Source organism: Podarcis pityusensis (genome assembly GCF_964106645.2).
Source record: "Podarcis pityusensis genome assembly, chromosome: 9".
Lineage (NCBI taxonomy): Eukaryota > Metazoa > Chordata > Lepidosauria > Squamata > Lacertidae > Podarcis > Podarcis pityusensis.
Window position 1 is genome coordinate 13392072 of NC_138034.1, and position 17813 is coordinate 13409884.

The 17813-nt window shown below is 41.9% G+C and overlaps 1 protein-coding gene across 4 annotated transcripts in view; it reads left to right on the forward strand.

The window, feature by feature from the left end:
- The window catches only part of PCDH7 (protocadherin 7), a 379420-nt gene that overhangs the window by 153388 nt on the left and 208219 nt on the right, over window positions 1–17813 (forward strand). The window contains exon 2 of one of the 4 annotated variants that reach the window (XM_081019824.1): window positions 3231–3447. The exons of 1 other annotated variant lie outside the window; for it this stretch is intronic. In XM_081019824.1, coding sequence (XP_080875950.1) covers window positions 3231–3447 — 217 coding nt within the window. The remainder of the gene's footprint in view (window positions 1–3230; window positions 3448–17813) is intronic. 2 more of the 4 variants (XM_081019825.1, XM_081019826.1) reach the window with 2 other exon arrangements.

Below are 17813 nucleotides of genomic sequence, written 5' to 3' on the forward strand. Positions count from 1 at the left end.
AGAGAAGGAAGGAAATAATGGCCTGCTGGTATTTTCTGATGCAGCCTGTGCTAGAGCCAATGAGTGTGGAGGGAAATCCCTGAAGCATCACTATTGGTCACTGAAGGAAGTATGAGACTACAGAAGGCACTATTGATTTTGTTTTCTGAAGACCTCTTCATTATTCTGGAAGGTAATAAAAAACACACCCATAACAAACAAACAAAAAATGATACTTTTTCAGGGTACAGTGAGGTGTGTCCACAATTTTAGTCATGGATAAAATGCCATCCGGAAAGTCTCTGAATAGAATGAGGCACATTCATGGGGGGGTGGTCAACTCAATGGAATCTGCATATTCATAAGCAGCATACTGTGATCGTTTATTTATTTAACTTGTTAGCTGGTTAACACAAACTGAAAAAGTCTCTAAGCAACTTACGGAAATCGATGATGCTAGGGACAAACAGGAAGAGGGAAGTAGGACATAGAATCACAGAATTGTAGGTGATGGCTTCATGGAGGGTTTGCTGTTTCTGTCTGTTAGTATGTTGTGTATTTTTGCTGGCTGGATCTGTTGGGAGTTGGTGTCCAATGACATCTGGAGCTCCAGGGATTTCTCACCTCTGCTTTAAAAGCATCTAGTTGGCTCTTGCTGATAACAGAATGCAAGGCCACGTGGACCCTTGGCCTGAACCACTTCAAGACATAAATTTCAGCCACCAATTTCATTCCTGGCAGTCAACTGCTCACATATGAGCAGTGAAATGTGTGTGAGGAAGTCAAGGGTTTCAGGCAGGGCAACACGCACTGCTCCTGAAAAATATGAATAAATCTGCTGCCAGGGTTTGTGAGCTTCCTGTTCACACACTTGACATCCCTTGTGCAAAATAATATCCATGTGGAAGAGGAAGAAAATGATCACTGGGTTCTTTCCCTCAGTTTCTCTTCAGCGTCCACGAAATGCTGACAGGATTCATTGCCAGGATTCTCGCACCATCCCTACCCTTCCCATTTCCAGGAATGCCCTTGGGTGTCAGAGTTCATTGAATACAGTTTTAACAGTGTCGGCTATTTGAATTTTGAAATAACACAAGTCTGTAATTATAAGAACCAATGGATGCTCAATCCGAGTGGAAGCGTGTGGTGTCGATTGTGGCGGCCGTAGTTTGAAACCTTTATTTAGTCAGCTGGCAAAACATCCAATCTCTCAGCATTAAATTTTATGCCAAAGGAGCGGAGTGACTGAACTGTTTTCTTTTCTCTCCCCCCTTCTGTTATATATTGCTTACATGGTCTAGTTCTCAAAACCACAGCCATTGATCTTTAAAATGTGTGTGTGTGTGTGTGTGTGTGTGCGCGCGTGTGTGTTAGTGTTACTGGTAGCCACACTATACTGTAACATTTATGGACTCTATAAAATCTTACATCGTTTTGGTCTTTCCTCAGAAGAGCTTTATGCCAGACAGCATGAAAGTTTCATGCTAAACTCGTCTATGGCCAAATCATTCAGAAGAATTCTGCACCTGAGTTGCTTTAATATAGGACAACCTGCAGCTTTACAGAGACCTTCCTCTGTAGCTGCCCTTTCAGGTGGAGACAGATGTGCAATTTTAAATTGTGGTAGGATTGAACACACACATCTTGCATTCCAAGGCATTTGTTTTCAGCACAGAGGAGGGATTCCAAAATGGCTCCTGTCACGGCATGCACAGTGACCTACCATAAGCTCATGATTCTCCCCAAGTATAACCCAGGTGCCAAAAATGTTGATTACCAGGCAGCACTCAGCTGTGTACTTCACCTAAGGTCATAAGAAACTCACTTTTGGCTCACAGCATTCATTTTGGTCCCTAACAGAGGAATCCTAATGCAGCAAAGGTTTGGGTGTGAGCCCCACAGGTGAAAATACATGTCTAGGAATTCACCCACTCTCCTTTCCTGGCAGCCATTGCAGCCCCCATGGGGATGCAGCTAAAAATGGTATCCCCATGGTTATCAACATCACCAGGTATCTGAAGAAGTGTGCATGCACACTAAAGCTCACACCAATAACAAACTTAGTTGGTCTCTAAGGTGCTACTGGAAGGATTTTTTTTTATTTTGTTTCTTCCTCATAATGTTTAGAAATCCTCAATGACTTTGTGAGTTCCTCCATCTCAGTTACTGTCAGCCAACAAAGAGGAGCAGGGTTAGGGAAAGTTGCAATATGTTGACCATGAGTAATGATGGGTATTGTCTGAGGAGTTGCACATCTACTGGCAGTTGTCCCTGTGGCTGGTTTCATTGCATGCATGTTCATTACTTGACTCCAGTATCAAGTGATGACATGCCTGGGGGGGACGGGTCCTCACAGATCTAACCCCACACACTGAACTTTCATTCCCTCCCTCTCATCACTTTTAACGTAGCGCTTTTCACACAAAGTTTGCACACTCAGCCACTAATTTTCGACTGCTTAACACTCAAGTGTACAGGAAACCCAACTTCCCACCAATTACCCTTGGCACATCCAACACACACTCTGAGAACAGCTGGTGTATTCAGCAACTTCTAAAATGTCTGCAAGGTAGGGTACAGCCACCTTTACATGCCCCAGGGGCATTCAAAGCACTCAGCCTACCAGAAGTCCACTGAAGCTTCATAGTTATTATGACACCAGTTACGAAGTGTAGTTGTTGAACCAGCATTTAGGTATGGGGGAGTCTACTGTGTTTTGCCTGATTTTTTTATTTTTATTTTGTTTGCTTGGTTAAGAATGGCTTTCTCAGAGACCCTACCTTTAGGCATAGGCAACCTTCGGCCCTCCAGATGTTTTGGACTACAGTTCCCATCATCCCTGACCACTGGTCCTGTTAGCTAGGAAACATGGGAGTTGTAAGCCAAAACATTTGGAGGGCTGAAGGTTGCCTATGCCTAAAGGTAGGGTCTCCGAGAAAGCCATTCTTAACCAAGAAAAAAACATCTGTAGGCCAAAACATCTGGAGGGCCGAAGGTTGCCTATGCCTGCTCTAAAATGTCTGCAGGTAGGGTACATGCCCCAGGGACATTCAAAGGACTCAGACTACCAGAAGTCCATTGAAGCTTCATAGTTATCATGGCACCAGTTATGAAGTGTAGTTGTTGAACCAGCATTTAGGTATGGGGGAGTCTACTGTGTTTTGCCTGATGTTTTTTGTTTTGCTTGGTTAAGAATGGCTTTCTCGGAGACCCTACCTTTCAAGTGACATTCAGAATCTTTTCTTTTGCAGCCATTTCGTAGAGTGACGTTTTCAGTTGTGAGTCAGCCTCAGGACCCACATCAAGGGTCATTGCAGAGTTGCTATGACAGCGGTCTGGAGGAGTCAGAAACACCAAGCAGTAAGAGTTCTTCAGGGCCGCGGCTGGGTGCCCTTCCACTCCCAGAGGACAACTACGAAAGGACTACGCCGGATGGCAGTGTTGGTGAGGCAGAGCATATGGAAAATGGTAGGGGCATACACAACACCCCACACACATACTCGATTTACACTAGCGAGTCCAACATGAAGTAGATTTGTCAAGAGGTCAGAATCATCATCCTCATAATGCAAAGGTGATGAAGCTTAAATTTAGGGCTGGATCCAGCCAAATTTTAGGCACTTTTAAGGCCCATTTCAATGGGATGATATGTAAACATCGACACTGAACCTTTAACGGAAATAACTGGGACGTGAATGTGCTTAAGTTTTGATTGGATCATGCTCCTAATATTAACCCGACCAGGTTGATTAAGATGGGGGAGGGGAGAGAAACATGCAACTATAAAGCATATTTAAACAGTATTAATGACACAGTTAAATAAATACATCTAAAAATATCAGCACATAGCCGATGAAACCTATTTAAATTCTTATTTTTTAAAAATAATATGTAGACATAATTTCTTTTTAGTTGTGCGCCTTTTATTATTATCATCCAGGAACTGTATATGTTCAGCATTAGCTAGTAGAAAATAGAAATTCAACTTTCCTTTTAGATTGTTGTCTCTTCCCTGCTTGCATGCACAGGGTTTTCAAAATAGAGTGTATGTTGCTTACTTCCTATATTCTGCTCATAGCAAGGGGCGGAGGTTGCAGCATCGGGAGGTGGGAATTGTAAGAAAGTCTGCGATACAAAGGAGTGTGTGTGTTTGTGTGTGTGGCCATATATTGTTGTCCGCTATGGAAGGCAAAGTACCAAAAACATCAACTCTTCCATGGCAGACAATATTGAATCTTCGGCTCCATTTCTGTGCTTACTCACCAGTTAATAGCTGGTGGCTGGAGACAGCAATGAGAACAACTTGCTTAGTCTCCCTTTTGTATCAGAATTTTTGATTTCCATTTCCCCCCCATAATGGTATTCTGTAATCCCAAATTCCAACAGAGGGACAGATTATTAAAAGAAGTGGCTAAGGTTAGCGTGGGTGGTTAGGGAAATATATACATCAGGGATCCCAGCTGCCCCTTTCCTGCAGAGGTTGAGCGCCTTGCTCCAGTCCCTAGTGCCGTTTCTCAGTCCAATCCTGCCTGTGCCCCGGTCTTTGGGTGTCTGCATGATACTGCCCTCCTGTGCATGTATTGTGTCCAGTGTGAGAGCACAGGATAGCCATGAATAAGGATGAATCCATACTCCCTTCCTGACAAAGGAGGGCTTGGTATTTATTTCATTGTGTCAGAATTGCCGGGAAGTCGAATCCTGTTTTGGAGGATTTGTGGGGGTTTTACATTTATCTTTAAATGGGTTATAAAAATGAAAAAATAAAATAAAATAAAATAAAAAAGAAGAAAACGTTGTGTGGGTTTATTGTTACCAAGGGTAAAAAAAAAATCCAATGTGTTTGCAGCAATGTATTTAGTTTCCACACCACTAAATGACTTCAGTATCCCCCCCCCCCCCAGAATATTTCATTATTGGTGTGTAGTATGAAGAAAATAGCAATATAATAGCAACAGTTCCCAGTTATTTTTTTTCAGTGTGTCTTGAATAGGTCTTAACAATCCATTGCCCCATGCTTTTATTTGCCTAGATCTGAAATCTTTTGAAGTCAATTATATTGATTTCATAGTTATACCCACAGAGTAGGTTATTGAATGCCAGAGTACAAGCTAATGGTACCATATGAAACAATGCATGTCTAGATGACATTTGTATAGATGTAAGAGCATGAGCGGAATGGTGTATCGGACTTGTTTGGAACCATATATAGAGTCACTGATTCCGTCAAAGTATTTGTTTTACTTTCCTTTGGAGATTTTATATCAGCAAATAATTAATTGTTCTCATGGTTTTGTTTCCCTTAAAATAGAAATATCAAGACAACAAAAGCAGAACATTTTCTGTGAATTGGGGGGAGGTTTTTCAATTATACTTCTGAAAAAAGTATTATAATAATAATATATATAAGTATAAGCATTAGAGACACTACATAACTTTGCAGGTTCTGATTGCGCCATTTGTTTTACAAAGAGTCGAGCACCGAGGTGCCATTTTTTCAAGGACAGAACAAAGATGATTTTGTTGTGGTGCTAAAGATAAACAGCCATGTTTGAAGGCCTCCAATTAAACTGAAAATTAAATTGATACATGTTGTATTTCAAGAACATTTGTTGCAGTTACTTCTTCACCACACAAATATGTAGGAAATTAGGAGCGGAGAAATTGGTTTATACCAAGTCACACCATTGGAACATACAACCCATTGAGGTCAACATTGACTCACAGTGGCTTGCCAGAATTTTAGTCAGGGAACATTTCCAGCCATATCTGAAGATGCCAGGAACTGAACCTGGGATTGTCTGCATTTAAAGAAATATGTTTCTACTGAGCTGTGTCCCTTCCCCAAGATCCTCTTCTTCTTCTTCCTTTTTATCTCTCATAGCTTTTCTCTTCTTTTTTAAAGTAAGAGTTTAGTGTACTTGGCTGTAGTCTGGTCTTGGCCTTGCTTCTGACAGGTCACCATATAATCAGAAGAATCTTTATTTGCATCTGCCACTAGCCATGGCAATAAAATAAAATAAAATGTACTGAAGCTAGAGGTAAAAGCTTAACTACAGAAAATACATTTTGGGGGTTTACATCAATAATCAAATAATAGATTTTATTCTAATTGCCCCCACTAAAACCCTTGCAGTTTTTGCTGTTGCTTGATAATCTTGTTCTGCTAAAAGAAAGGACACAGTAGCAATGGTTGAGTGACCTGGCACGGACAATAATAGAAGGGTAATGACCTCACTCCTCAAATCTTTATAAAGAGTGCAAGCCAAAAGCACACAAGCTACTGCCATCTCCACAGAGACAAAACCATTTTTCCAGTAGAGCTTTTTGAAATCGACCCTCAAGTACAGCCGAAGGCAGCATATTCAATCTTGCGAAAGGGAAAGCGCGCCTGCATTTTGGAATTGTTAAATTTTGCAAATAGGGTGCCAAAGTGTCAAAATGACTAGGTGGAAAACAATCATACCACAGACAGAATTTCCTTGGTCTGACATGAGACAAGTAATGCAGTGGTCACAAGGGCCAGAGACCAGTGATGTGATTCTGAATAAGATGGAATTCAGATACTGGATCAGGCAGGCAGGAACTGATGACCGGAGCAGAAGATGTAGTCACGGAGCAGCTGGAAGCCAGATATGGGTCTAGTGTCATGTGATGTGATCAGTTGCTCAGTTTTATTGACTGGCATAAAACAAAGGTCTGTATAAGGCCTGGTGCCTCTCCATTGGTTTGGGAGATCAGCATCTTCAAGCTGTGGTTATCAGCACTCAGCCTAGAAGCAGTGGCAGTGATTCATGCTCTGGCACCGGGGGGGGGGTGGAGAGCAGGTTCGGCGGGGCTGGTGCACATCCTGGGGGTGTGGCGCACCACCCGTAGGGGATTGTGCTGCCGGGGGCGGTGCGCTCCCCCCGCACACCTCTTCCTCCGCCAGTGCCTAGATTAGGTGTCATTGTCTATATAATCTGGCTGATGGCTTAGAATGCTGCTGGCCCAGGAGTTAAGGCACCAAAGGCTGATCACTGGAGGTCTTGGCTTGAAACTTCCTTTCTGCGTCATATACTTATTGCATGTTCAGGTGGAAATATGTCCTGCTGAACTCCTTGAGAGTTACTTCTGGTAAGTGCACACAGAATTGCAGCGTTAATTGTTGCAACAGTGGTCACTCAGTGTGTAGAACTAGTGAACTAGCCACAGATATACATGATCTCAATGCTCCGAAATGCACGGAAGCTGCGTTGATTCCTGCTCTCCTTAGATGTTACCACCAGTAGAGCTTGTCACCTGGCTAGTTTTTAAGGCTTTGGGCTATGAGATTAATTGTTTTGCAGGGTCATTGTTGCAAAGTTTAATGTTAAACCCAAACCAAGCAAAGAGGTAGTGCTTGAACTGTTGCTTCAAGACATTTTTTTTTATTTTTTTTACACAAAGAGCAGTGGTTAGAGAAATAATAATAATTATTTAAAATAATAGTAGCGCAACAGAAATGCTACATCATGCTCTGGCTTTTATACTTGAAGGAAGGGGTATTTTAAAAGCCAGGAGTATACCAGTATCTACAATTTTCTGCTCTCCCATCATGAAAATGGCACATTTGTCCCAAACTGACGATAGGGTTGTAAATGCTGTTGTTGGTCCACAGAAAGGCAGCAACAGGATGTGCAAGCTGTTTTGCTGTTAAAATGATTGCAGATGAAGATAAGAGCAACAATGATTTAGCTCTGCGTTATATTGGTTAAATCCATTTTTGAGCGAGGAACATAATATGCAGAGTATAATCGCAATTAAGTTAACTGAAGATAATGATGATTATAATACACATGGTAAACAGGAGTGGGGAAATGGGGCTGGTCTGAGCATAGTTGCAAACCTGGCAATCGGCTAGAATGCAAAAATCCCAGAGAACCTATCCCAGCTATTGAAAATGTACTGGAGAAAAAGAGAGCCAACCTCTGTGCATTAGTAGTTAGAGGCAGTCTAGGAGCTGATCAGTTGTGTGATCAACCTCAGCTGCTAAAGAATCTTCTGTTATACACCGGTGCCCCAGGCCATGGAAAGGTAGCATGAAGATATTCCAAACAAAATTAGCTTGATGTCTAATTTAGCCTCCACTTCAGCACTTTCTGGATGAAAGCAATATATATATATATATATATATATATATGCATGCCATCAGTACTCAAATACATCTTCTCTTTCTTCTGGTTTGACTCTTTGTTTCAAATTGCTAGGCAATGAATAAATTAATATGTAGCAGCTTTCCATTTTGGTAAACAGCTCGAGGTACATGTTTATGTATTTCATTTGCGTCATTGCAGAGGCCGTTTTGTTTCTTTTTTTTTTTTTTTTTAACAGAAGCAGTATTCATGTAGGAAAACGCCATGTGTGAAATGGCATAAAGTGTTTGGATTAGGAGGGTTTAAAAAAATATAAAATAAAATAAATCTCACAATTCAACAAGTCTTTTCCACCCATACAGTCAATATGTATCCACATAACAATGCACACCCAAGCCCCATTCATCTTGATGGATGTTTTCCTTAATGGAGATGGAGACACATCACCTCATTGGGATCACTAGTAATGCACAGCTGAAGTGAGGCAAGAGGAGCTTCCCTGTAGGTATGAAAGATTAACTTGAGCCCTCCAGAAAGTGGGTGACATTGTGATGAAAACTATGCCAAACCAAACGGTTCTTCTGCTGTCACTGTCTAGACTTGACTTTTCAGTAGCGGCATGTCATCTGCCTCCAGTAATTCTTGTTGGCACTCGCCTGTAGGTAATGACAGAACAAGAGGCAATGCACTTTTGCTAGTCTGTAAATGTTACATTTGACATTTGAGTGAGGTCCCCCCCCCCCAATTTTTCCCCGCGCTTCAATTCCAGCTTTTAACCCTGCCCCACCAGCTTCTGGAGTAGCTCTGTACTGCATACGTTCTACATAGTTTCATCTCTTGTATTTAATGGATTATTCTGACATCAAAAGCATGGGATCTGAAACTTGTCAGCCATTCATTTGTCCCATTTAATTGGAACCTAGGTGATCTGTAGCTGCTCTGGTGTAGCATCTTGCATGACTCGCTTTTAATCAGGGACTGCACTGAATGTTTCATTCCCTACCTTCTCCCCCGTGGGATCTATCTTTCTTTTCTTTTTCTTTTTTTAAGAAACCCTGTCTGCACTCCTAATAGTTATGACTTCAGATATTCACAGCTTTCCTTCAACCACTGTTCCATGGCTTTTTCTTAATGATTGATATGGATGCATTTAAACTAGATTTTAGATCATTTCCCATGCAATAAGCTAAAGCTCTCTCATTCCCCCACTGCATTTTCAATGCAAGCTGCGCATGAGATTGAAAACGAGGTCCTTTTTCCATGTCAGTAAGGGGAGGTCCTTGAGCTCCTTAAAATGGGGGTGTCATTATCACAAAGCTGGTTCACAGTGTACTGTATTTTTTGCTCTATAAGACTCACTTTTTCCCTCCTAAAAAGTAAGGGGAAATGTGTGTGCGTCTTATGGAGCGAATGCAGGCTGCACAGTTATCTCAAAAGCCAGAACAGCAAGAGGGATTTCACTGTGCAGCGATCCCTCTTGCTGTTCTGGCTTCTGAGATTCAGAATATTTTTTTTCTTGTTTTCCTCCTCCAAAAACTAGGTGCATCTTGTGGTCTGGTGTGTCTTATAGAGCGAAAAATACATACTCACCAGATGCATTTGATGAGGACTCCAATGTCCAGACCCACTAAACACTTGCAAGAAAACACAATTGGATGTTAACCTGGGCCATTGAAGTGGAAGTTGCCATGAACACCAAAAAGCACAACATCTAGAAAAATTCAGATTTTTAAAAGCATTTTCTCCCCTCAAATTTTTGCATGCATGCTACATTAGAGACTTGAGCCAACAAAGAAACCAATTGTAGGTTTATGGCACTATTTGAAGTGCATGGGAACTTCAGAAGAGCTCTACTGTGCTCAGGCTCAACTCCCATTCTTTCAAAGGTGCTTGTGCATGAGAACATCTTGCTAGATTGTATCCATTGCTTCTGTATAACTTCAGAAACATCACAGCTAGGGAGCAGGGGAAAATGTATCATCTCATCATGAATGTGCAGCAGTCTGACCAGACCTGGTTATTCCCAGATTTTGAAGATTTAATAGTAACTTCTTCATATCTCTCCTATCCTCTGATGTGTCCCTGCCTTGTATATAGGAATCTCAAGCTATATATTCAGCAGAATCAAGTGGCTCAGCCATCTTGGGACTGCACAGAATACATGTGGAATAATACTCCTTACTTTCACACACATCTAAGAAAAACCTTCCTGCACAAAGAACACTTTAGGGAGAAGGCTTGCTTGGAACATTTCTCCTCTAGCTTTCCATGGGTCTTCGAGTAATGAAGTCCAACATTTATTGGACAATGGTAAAGTCCCAGGACACCTGTACAATGTGAATCTTCTGAATGCACAAATCCCTTGCTTGTTTGGTCTTGTTCAATGAGTGCACCTAAGATTAGCCATTACTTTTAACATAAACATAGGCACTTTGAAACATTACCATATGCATGAGGAAGAAGATGTTTAAATGATGTGTAGTGATACCTGTCCCATGATACTATGCTTACTGTTCCTTTAAATTGTCCAACACCATTGGGTAAATATTAATTATATCCCACAATAGGAGTCATAGGGTGGCACCTCCATCTAAAATTAGTCATGAACATACCCTCTAACATTTCTCTGATGAATCTTGTGATGTCCTGTTCAGTAACACAACAAGAACAATTTTATTATTGACACCCCACCCATCTGACTGTGTTGTCCCAGCCACTCTGGGCTGGTCCAACATATATAAAAAACATAATAAAACATTAAACATAAAAACTTCCCTTCAACTGCCTTCTAAAGGTTTTATAGTTACTTATCTCCTTTGCTCCGGGGTAGCATAACTCCATACCCTCCAACATTTCTCCAATGACAATGGACGTCCTACGGAAAAGCGGCACATTCTGGGGTCGAATCAGAAACCTGGACGGCTTCTGTAAATCTGGGACTGTCCCTGGAAAATAGGGTCTGTATGAAGACCACAGCCTTTAATAAAAAGCCAATGCTATTAATATGTATTAAGTCATCTTGTGTGTTTATGTACATATCTTTGTTAATAGTGTTAAGCTTCCACCTGGAGGTATAGGAATTTGGGTATCTGGGAGAAGGAGGTTATGTGCAGAATGAGCATGAGAGCATACAGTGTGAAGTGATACAGTTTTTCTACTGTTTTAGTGGTGTTTCTGCCCCTTTAAGATTCTGATGATCTTAAATCTGCATTTTTAAGCCTCTGCATCCTACTAGCTGTGGCATGCCAAACAACTACTTTTACAAGCTTGCTAATGCTGCCTGTAGCAGGACTTGTAGATCTTGTTGTGACTCATGTTATAGTTACATTGGAGTGTAAATTCCAGCACAGCAGTTCAGAGTACAGATGGGAAATGTGCCTTCTTATAATTGTTGTACTAATTATGACTAGTCAAGACTGAGGCCCCACTTTGTTAGGTGTTATGCAAACTTAACCAAACACCAGATTTGCACATCTAAGTTATTTTCTTTTATTTTTGGAAAATGCTTGGTGGTGACACGTGCTGTATAATTTTAGCCCGTTTTCTTTCCGTCTTAGAAATGATCTCTTAAAAATAGCCTTGTTATTCTGAGGGGGCTAGTTTTTGTGACTATGCTTGGTTTGGTAGGATTTAATTTCTGAACCGTCTAGGGGCTCCACTAGCTGAGATTTTAGCTGCAAAAGAATAGCATAAGGATTGCTGGGCTGGATCAAATGAAAAGACCAGCATTCAGTGTCCAGACAGATGACTTCAGAAGTTCACAACAAGGCATGAAGATGAAAATCGAAGGGAACTGATAATCGGAGGTAGTTGATAATCAGAGATTTACTGCCTCTGAAGCTGGATGTTCAATTTAGCTATTGGATAGATTTGTCCTCCTTAAAATTTGGCTTTCCTACTTGTCCATTGAGGTTATGTTGAAGGAAGAAAAAATGAAATACAAACAGAAGAACTGGATAACAAAAGAGAGATTGTATCACTATGCAGATAGCAAATGACAGTTCTCTCCCAAAGTCTGGACAAGACAACTTTGTTGCCTCCACATAAGAGTACTGCTGAAGCCAATTGCTTTCACAGTCACTGAGAGGTGAGACTCAAATATACTTAAATTATCTCAAAGGTGTCCAATTTGTGACTAGTGCCACAGTGACTAGAGTCAGCAAGCTACCCCTTTGCAGCTTGTTACAATTTGTATTGTATTGTATTGTTACAATTTGTATTTCCACTTGTGCCTTGATTTCAGAGCCCCTTGTATGCTTCAAGAAGCATATTAGGACACTTATGCATACTAGGCCGCCCCTTGCCTTCCCTGGAATGGAATAGTTGCAAACCTTCAGGGAGCTCTCCCTTCTGTTGATGTGAGTGCTTCTTGGATCTGCACAATGGAGCAAAACTGCTGGGTGGGTCTGCACCCTGTTTAGGTTGTTGAAACTCCTGCACAAATACCTTTTGATTGCTATTTGTGTAAATCAAACACATTTAGATGTGCTGCAGAGGGAAATACCTATCGACAGAGTATTTTAAAGTTCAAACATTCTTTCAGGGAGTTGGCACTCTATACCTAAATATTTGTGCAATTGCAATCCATTCTTTATCACAGTTCCCTTGATTGAGTATATGTTAGGCAGACCTCACCTTTATGAGCTGGGCAGCTGTCCAAGGCTTGTGGCTTTTGTCCTCAATAAATTGTTAAATGGAACATGCCAGAGGTGGTGCAAAAGTTCATCTGTTCTGTGTGAGTTCTGTTTCAAGTCTTTACATGCATGTTGGAAATTCCAGGAAAACCAGTCCTAAAGGCTTTTTTGTTTTTGTTTTTTGTCTGCATCTTTGGGATTAACTTGATAGAAGGGAAGAAGTAAAAAGGAGGGAACTATTGTGAGGGCAGTGAAGTATCCTGCTCGCTAATTAAATAAGTTTTAGCATAGATTTTTTCCCCAAGATTCACAAGCTTAGCCGTTAGGACTCTGTTCTAATTTAGAGGGAGTTATGGCTATAAATCCCTTTTGAAAAGAGATTAGGTAACCCTTGGTTTCAGAGAGAAGAATGAGTAATTTGGAGGAGGGAAAGCCAAAGGAAATTGAAGCTATGAGCTTGAATTAACTCTGAAAGTTAATTCTGGCATTCCAGGCGAACGGGTAATTAGAGGTGTGCTTGACCAAACAGTTGGACATTTTGCTTAAAAGGAAATTAAAATAAAGGACGCATGACACCCGCAAAAGACAAAAGGCAGGCTTTAAATATGATTAAGGTACAAGGAACGATACGCCTGTTTTGAAATGGAGTGTGTGCACCCAGAGGTCTAAAAGCAGGGAAGGAGAACCAGTAGCCCTCCACAGTGGCTGGCAGGGCAATGCAGGTGGGGATGTGTTGTCGTTCTTCTGGCTTCCCAATACGGTGCTTTACTCTCATTTACCGGAAGGGGCAAGGTGCTTGGTGTGGCTTGCAGTGGCAGAAGTGTTGGATTAACTCTGGTGCCATGAATTTGTGGGATGTAACATAAGCAATCAAGTACAACACTTCTTCTTTGCCCAGAGTGGACATGTAAGGGAGTGTTACACCTGGTCTGGAGCTTCCTCCACCTGTGTGTGACCAGGTAGATGGGTGTGACCCTGGGAGACCCCATAAAAGGGCTGGTCACGTAGCCCTCCTCCTCCTTCTCTTCTTCTTCTTCTTCTTCTTCCTCTTCCTCTTCTTCTTCTTCTTCTTCTTCTTCTTCTTCTTCTTCTTCTTCTTCTTCTGATACTGATGTTGTATTTTGCTGTCTGCTGGCTCTCAGCCAGCAACACAAGGGGCTCATTCTCATATGGGATGAACTCAAACTGTCTTCTGTAACTACAAGCTTAAGCCTGCCTTTGGGGATCCAGCTGTGAACTGGATGTGAGTAAACTTCATATTACTTTTAAAAGAAGATTGTTGTGTCTTTATTCTTTTTAGGAGGGGTAAAAGGGGACTTATCAGGAACAAAACCCAATCTGGACAAAGCCAGATTGGATAGCTTAAGTAAAGAGATTCAAACGAATCTACCAGCTAGCTTCCTGCTATATACTGGGGAATGTACTCTGCTGCTGACTCACTAGCGTGAGTGAGGAAGGATAATATTTAATCAATATATCCTCTCCTAGTATCCACAACATTTCCCCTTCCCTGTTCCCTTCAGTAAGTGGTGGTGAAGCACAGTGTCGGGAAGCCAGGAGACTTCAATGGAAGAGAAATTCTGGTGTGGGATTTCCTCCTTTCATTCCTTTGGCTCCCCTGGTGTAAGAAGTGCAAGGACGTATTCTTGTTAAGTGCTGAAACTACACATAAACCCTGTTCTACACCATTTATCTATTTATTTGCTCATTTGAGAAGGATAATTACAGAAGCAGATTACTGAACACTTCAACATGGGTGGGACCAAGCCTCATTGTTAATTTCTTATTTTGATAGTTGCCTGGTTCTTTACAAATGTGCCCATGCTTGGGTATTTTCCCCCCTACTGGCTTGTCTTAACCTGCTTTTCCTTTCTTTCTTTCTGCTGTATCTATGGAACAAATCAACCCTAAAGAGCCCTGCAGGGGCACTTGTCCTTTTACTGAGCAATCTGTATTATTGCATCAGCACAGGAAGTGAAATCAAAGTGAATCATATCTAAAATTACATGTAAACAAAGCATAAGACAAGCTTGTATCTAAAGATTCTCCCCCTTTTTGCCATGTAATGGATGATTTGCTTTCTTAATCAAATGATTTCTTCATTTGTACTGTATTTTGGTTTGATTTTTGTTTATTTGCAAACTGCAAGCAGTGCTATAAAAGACCACTGCCATCCACAGAGGAAAAACATTAAGCAGCTTCTTTGCAAACAGATTTGCTGAAAACCTGTAAAGTACACAAAACTTGTATTGCTCTTTCTCCAGGAATTATCTCTCCAAAAGCTCTGGCCATATCATAGTAGATTGCATTAGAGAAGTTTAATTGGTTTTACTCTTGAGGGTGGCTCCCTGCCCCCTGTCAGCACATATAAGCACTGTGCGAAGGATGCTGTGGCCCTTTTGTAGTCCAAGGGAAATTACATTTATATGCTCATGAATTACTAACACAATGTTTGCGTTTTTAAAAATATAATTAAACCCAAGCTAGTTTTTCACAGTGTGGGTGGCATTCCCCTCCATCATTACAACATTGTTGCTATAGAAGTGCATACCTGGTTACATTTCCCCTGATTAAGTCACATTCTCATTGTGCTACCTAGAAACTAGTTTGAATGGCAGATCACTTGAGAGATTATTTCTATCAGTGGTGGTTTATCCTCTGTGCTGGTGGTCTTCCCAGCACAGCTGCAGCTTCTCAGTTTGAGACCAGGGTTCATGTTATAGTGTGACATTCCACCAAAAGCAGCAATTCCAGGAATGTAGTTAAGTGCTTAGCAAATGTGGTGGCTTTTAGATAATTCCTTTTGCCTTGCTCCTCTGTCAGGATGGGTGGGCTGCAGGACCTAACAAGCACCTAAACTTTATCGCATGCAAAAGCCTCTCAGCTGCCTTTGGAGAGGAAAAAAGAGGGATATTTGAGGGAAAATAGGCTACCCTCCCAAGCCAGACACCATAATTGAAATCTCTAGATCTATCTACATTCCAGATATGTGACCTTGACCAGTGCTTGGATTAAATGAGGTATGAGTGAACCCATCTGAGACTCAGTATAGGCAAGCAGCCTGCATCCACCCACAACCCATGGAAGACCTATGACTTACTGAGACTTTCTGAATGTGCTGATTCTTCAAGAAGAGCTCTGCTTCTCCCTAACTCTTTGTAGCTCTTTGTGGTGTGGCAGCTAAGCCAAAGTGTGTCTCCCATACCTGGGATCTTGTTTAAGCGCTCTCCTCCTGAACCATGATCGATATCTGACGTTCCACACTGATCTGAACGGGTTGAGAAGAAATAAAACTGCCGTCTCCTCCCCAGAAGCAAGCTTGTGTGCTTGTACTAAACTATGACTTGCTTTAGCTGTTCGTGTGAATACACCCATCGAGAGGCAGGGCCTATACAGACTAAATAGTCTATACAGCTAGGACATTTTCACAAACCCATGGTCCAATGCACATGATGTGTATTACTAATATAGATCACTACCACAACATACTTTTATAGCTTTCTCCAAAGAATCTTAGGAACTGTCATTTCTTAAGAGTATCTGGGAATTATAGCTCTGTGAAGGGAAATGACCGTTCCTAGAATTCATTGAGGGGGGAGCCATGATGGTTAAAGTGCTTCAAATGTGCATTGTGTGACCAGGCAGCAACAGCCCCAGCCCCCAGGGATCATAAGAAAGGAATAAAGACTCTGACAACGTGTTATGGAATTAAAATTAGGCCACAACTTTATTAAACTTCTGAATGTAGGAAGACCTTGGCTTCGGACTTGGGTGAGTACCCCTCCCAGCCCCCCAGCTGGGGGAACTGGGGCTCATCAGAGTAAATGGGATATGGGGGTGCACTGCGACATGTAATTGTACCCAGGCAGCCCAGCCCACATCCCCCGCACACAGGGTAGTTTACTGACAACCTTTTGGTGTATGGCCAGTGACACCCATTATATAACCCCTTTTAAGAGGGAACCCTGGAATCGACGCCACAGGGGGGTGAGTCACTACTTCACACACACACACCGTATAATAGGGAAGAAAAGACTAAAGGATTCCACCCAAGGTCATAAACCGCCAAAGTTGTGACGAATTGCTATGGGGAATACGAAACCTGCCAATGCAGGAAAATTTATTCCCAGTCCTTTAACAGCAACCAGTCAAAGACTGCTAAAAAGGGAGAAAAAGTTAACCTGCAAACAAGAAACATTAAACTAAGGGAGGGTAGGGAGGGTGAATCTCCTGAGCCAACTGCCTGGCTACTGTCGGCTCCACCCCCTATATATAATTGGGACTGGCCCCACCTCCCAGCAATGAAACTTGACTACTGAGGCTGGGCGTGAGCCTCTGAATAATAACACTGAGAGGCAAGCCATCCCCCTTTTACCACTAAGCTCCCTGGGAACTGTAGCACTGCACATGATCCCAGAAAGGGCACCCACAATGTAAAGTGTGAGAGCTCATTAGATGTATGGTATGGTTGGGAGTTACTTGTCTGTTACTTCATATATGTATAGGTACATGGTGGTGTTTCTTTAAATGAGCAAATACTTTCAAGTGTCTTCTGCTTTTATTTTTTTCATAGAACAGATTGTAAATGAAGAAAATTGATAAGTTGACCAATCAGAGTAACCGGAAATGCATAGGTGAATAGCTTTCTGAGATAATTCAAACCATGTTATCTCTTGTAGACTTTGTTGTTGCTGTTTAGTCGTTTAGTCGTGCCCGACTCTTCGTGACTCCATGGACCAGAGCACGCCAGGCACTCCTGTCTTCCACTGCCTCCCGCACTTTGGTCAAACTCATGCTGGTAGCTTCGAGAACACTATCCAACCACCTCGTCCTCTGACGTCCCCTTCTCCTTGTTCCCTCCATCTTTCCCAACATCAGGGTCTTTTCCAGGGAGTCTTCTCTTCTCATGAGGTGGCCAAAGTATTGGAGCCTCAGCTTCACGATCTGTCCTTCCAGTGAGCACTCAGGGCTGATTTCCTTCAGAATGGATAGGTTTGATCTTCTTGCAGTCCATGGGACTTTCAAGAGTCTCCTCCAGCACCATAACTCAAAAGCATCAATTCTTCGGCGATCAGCCTTCTTTATGGTC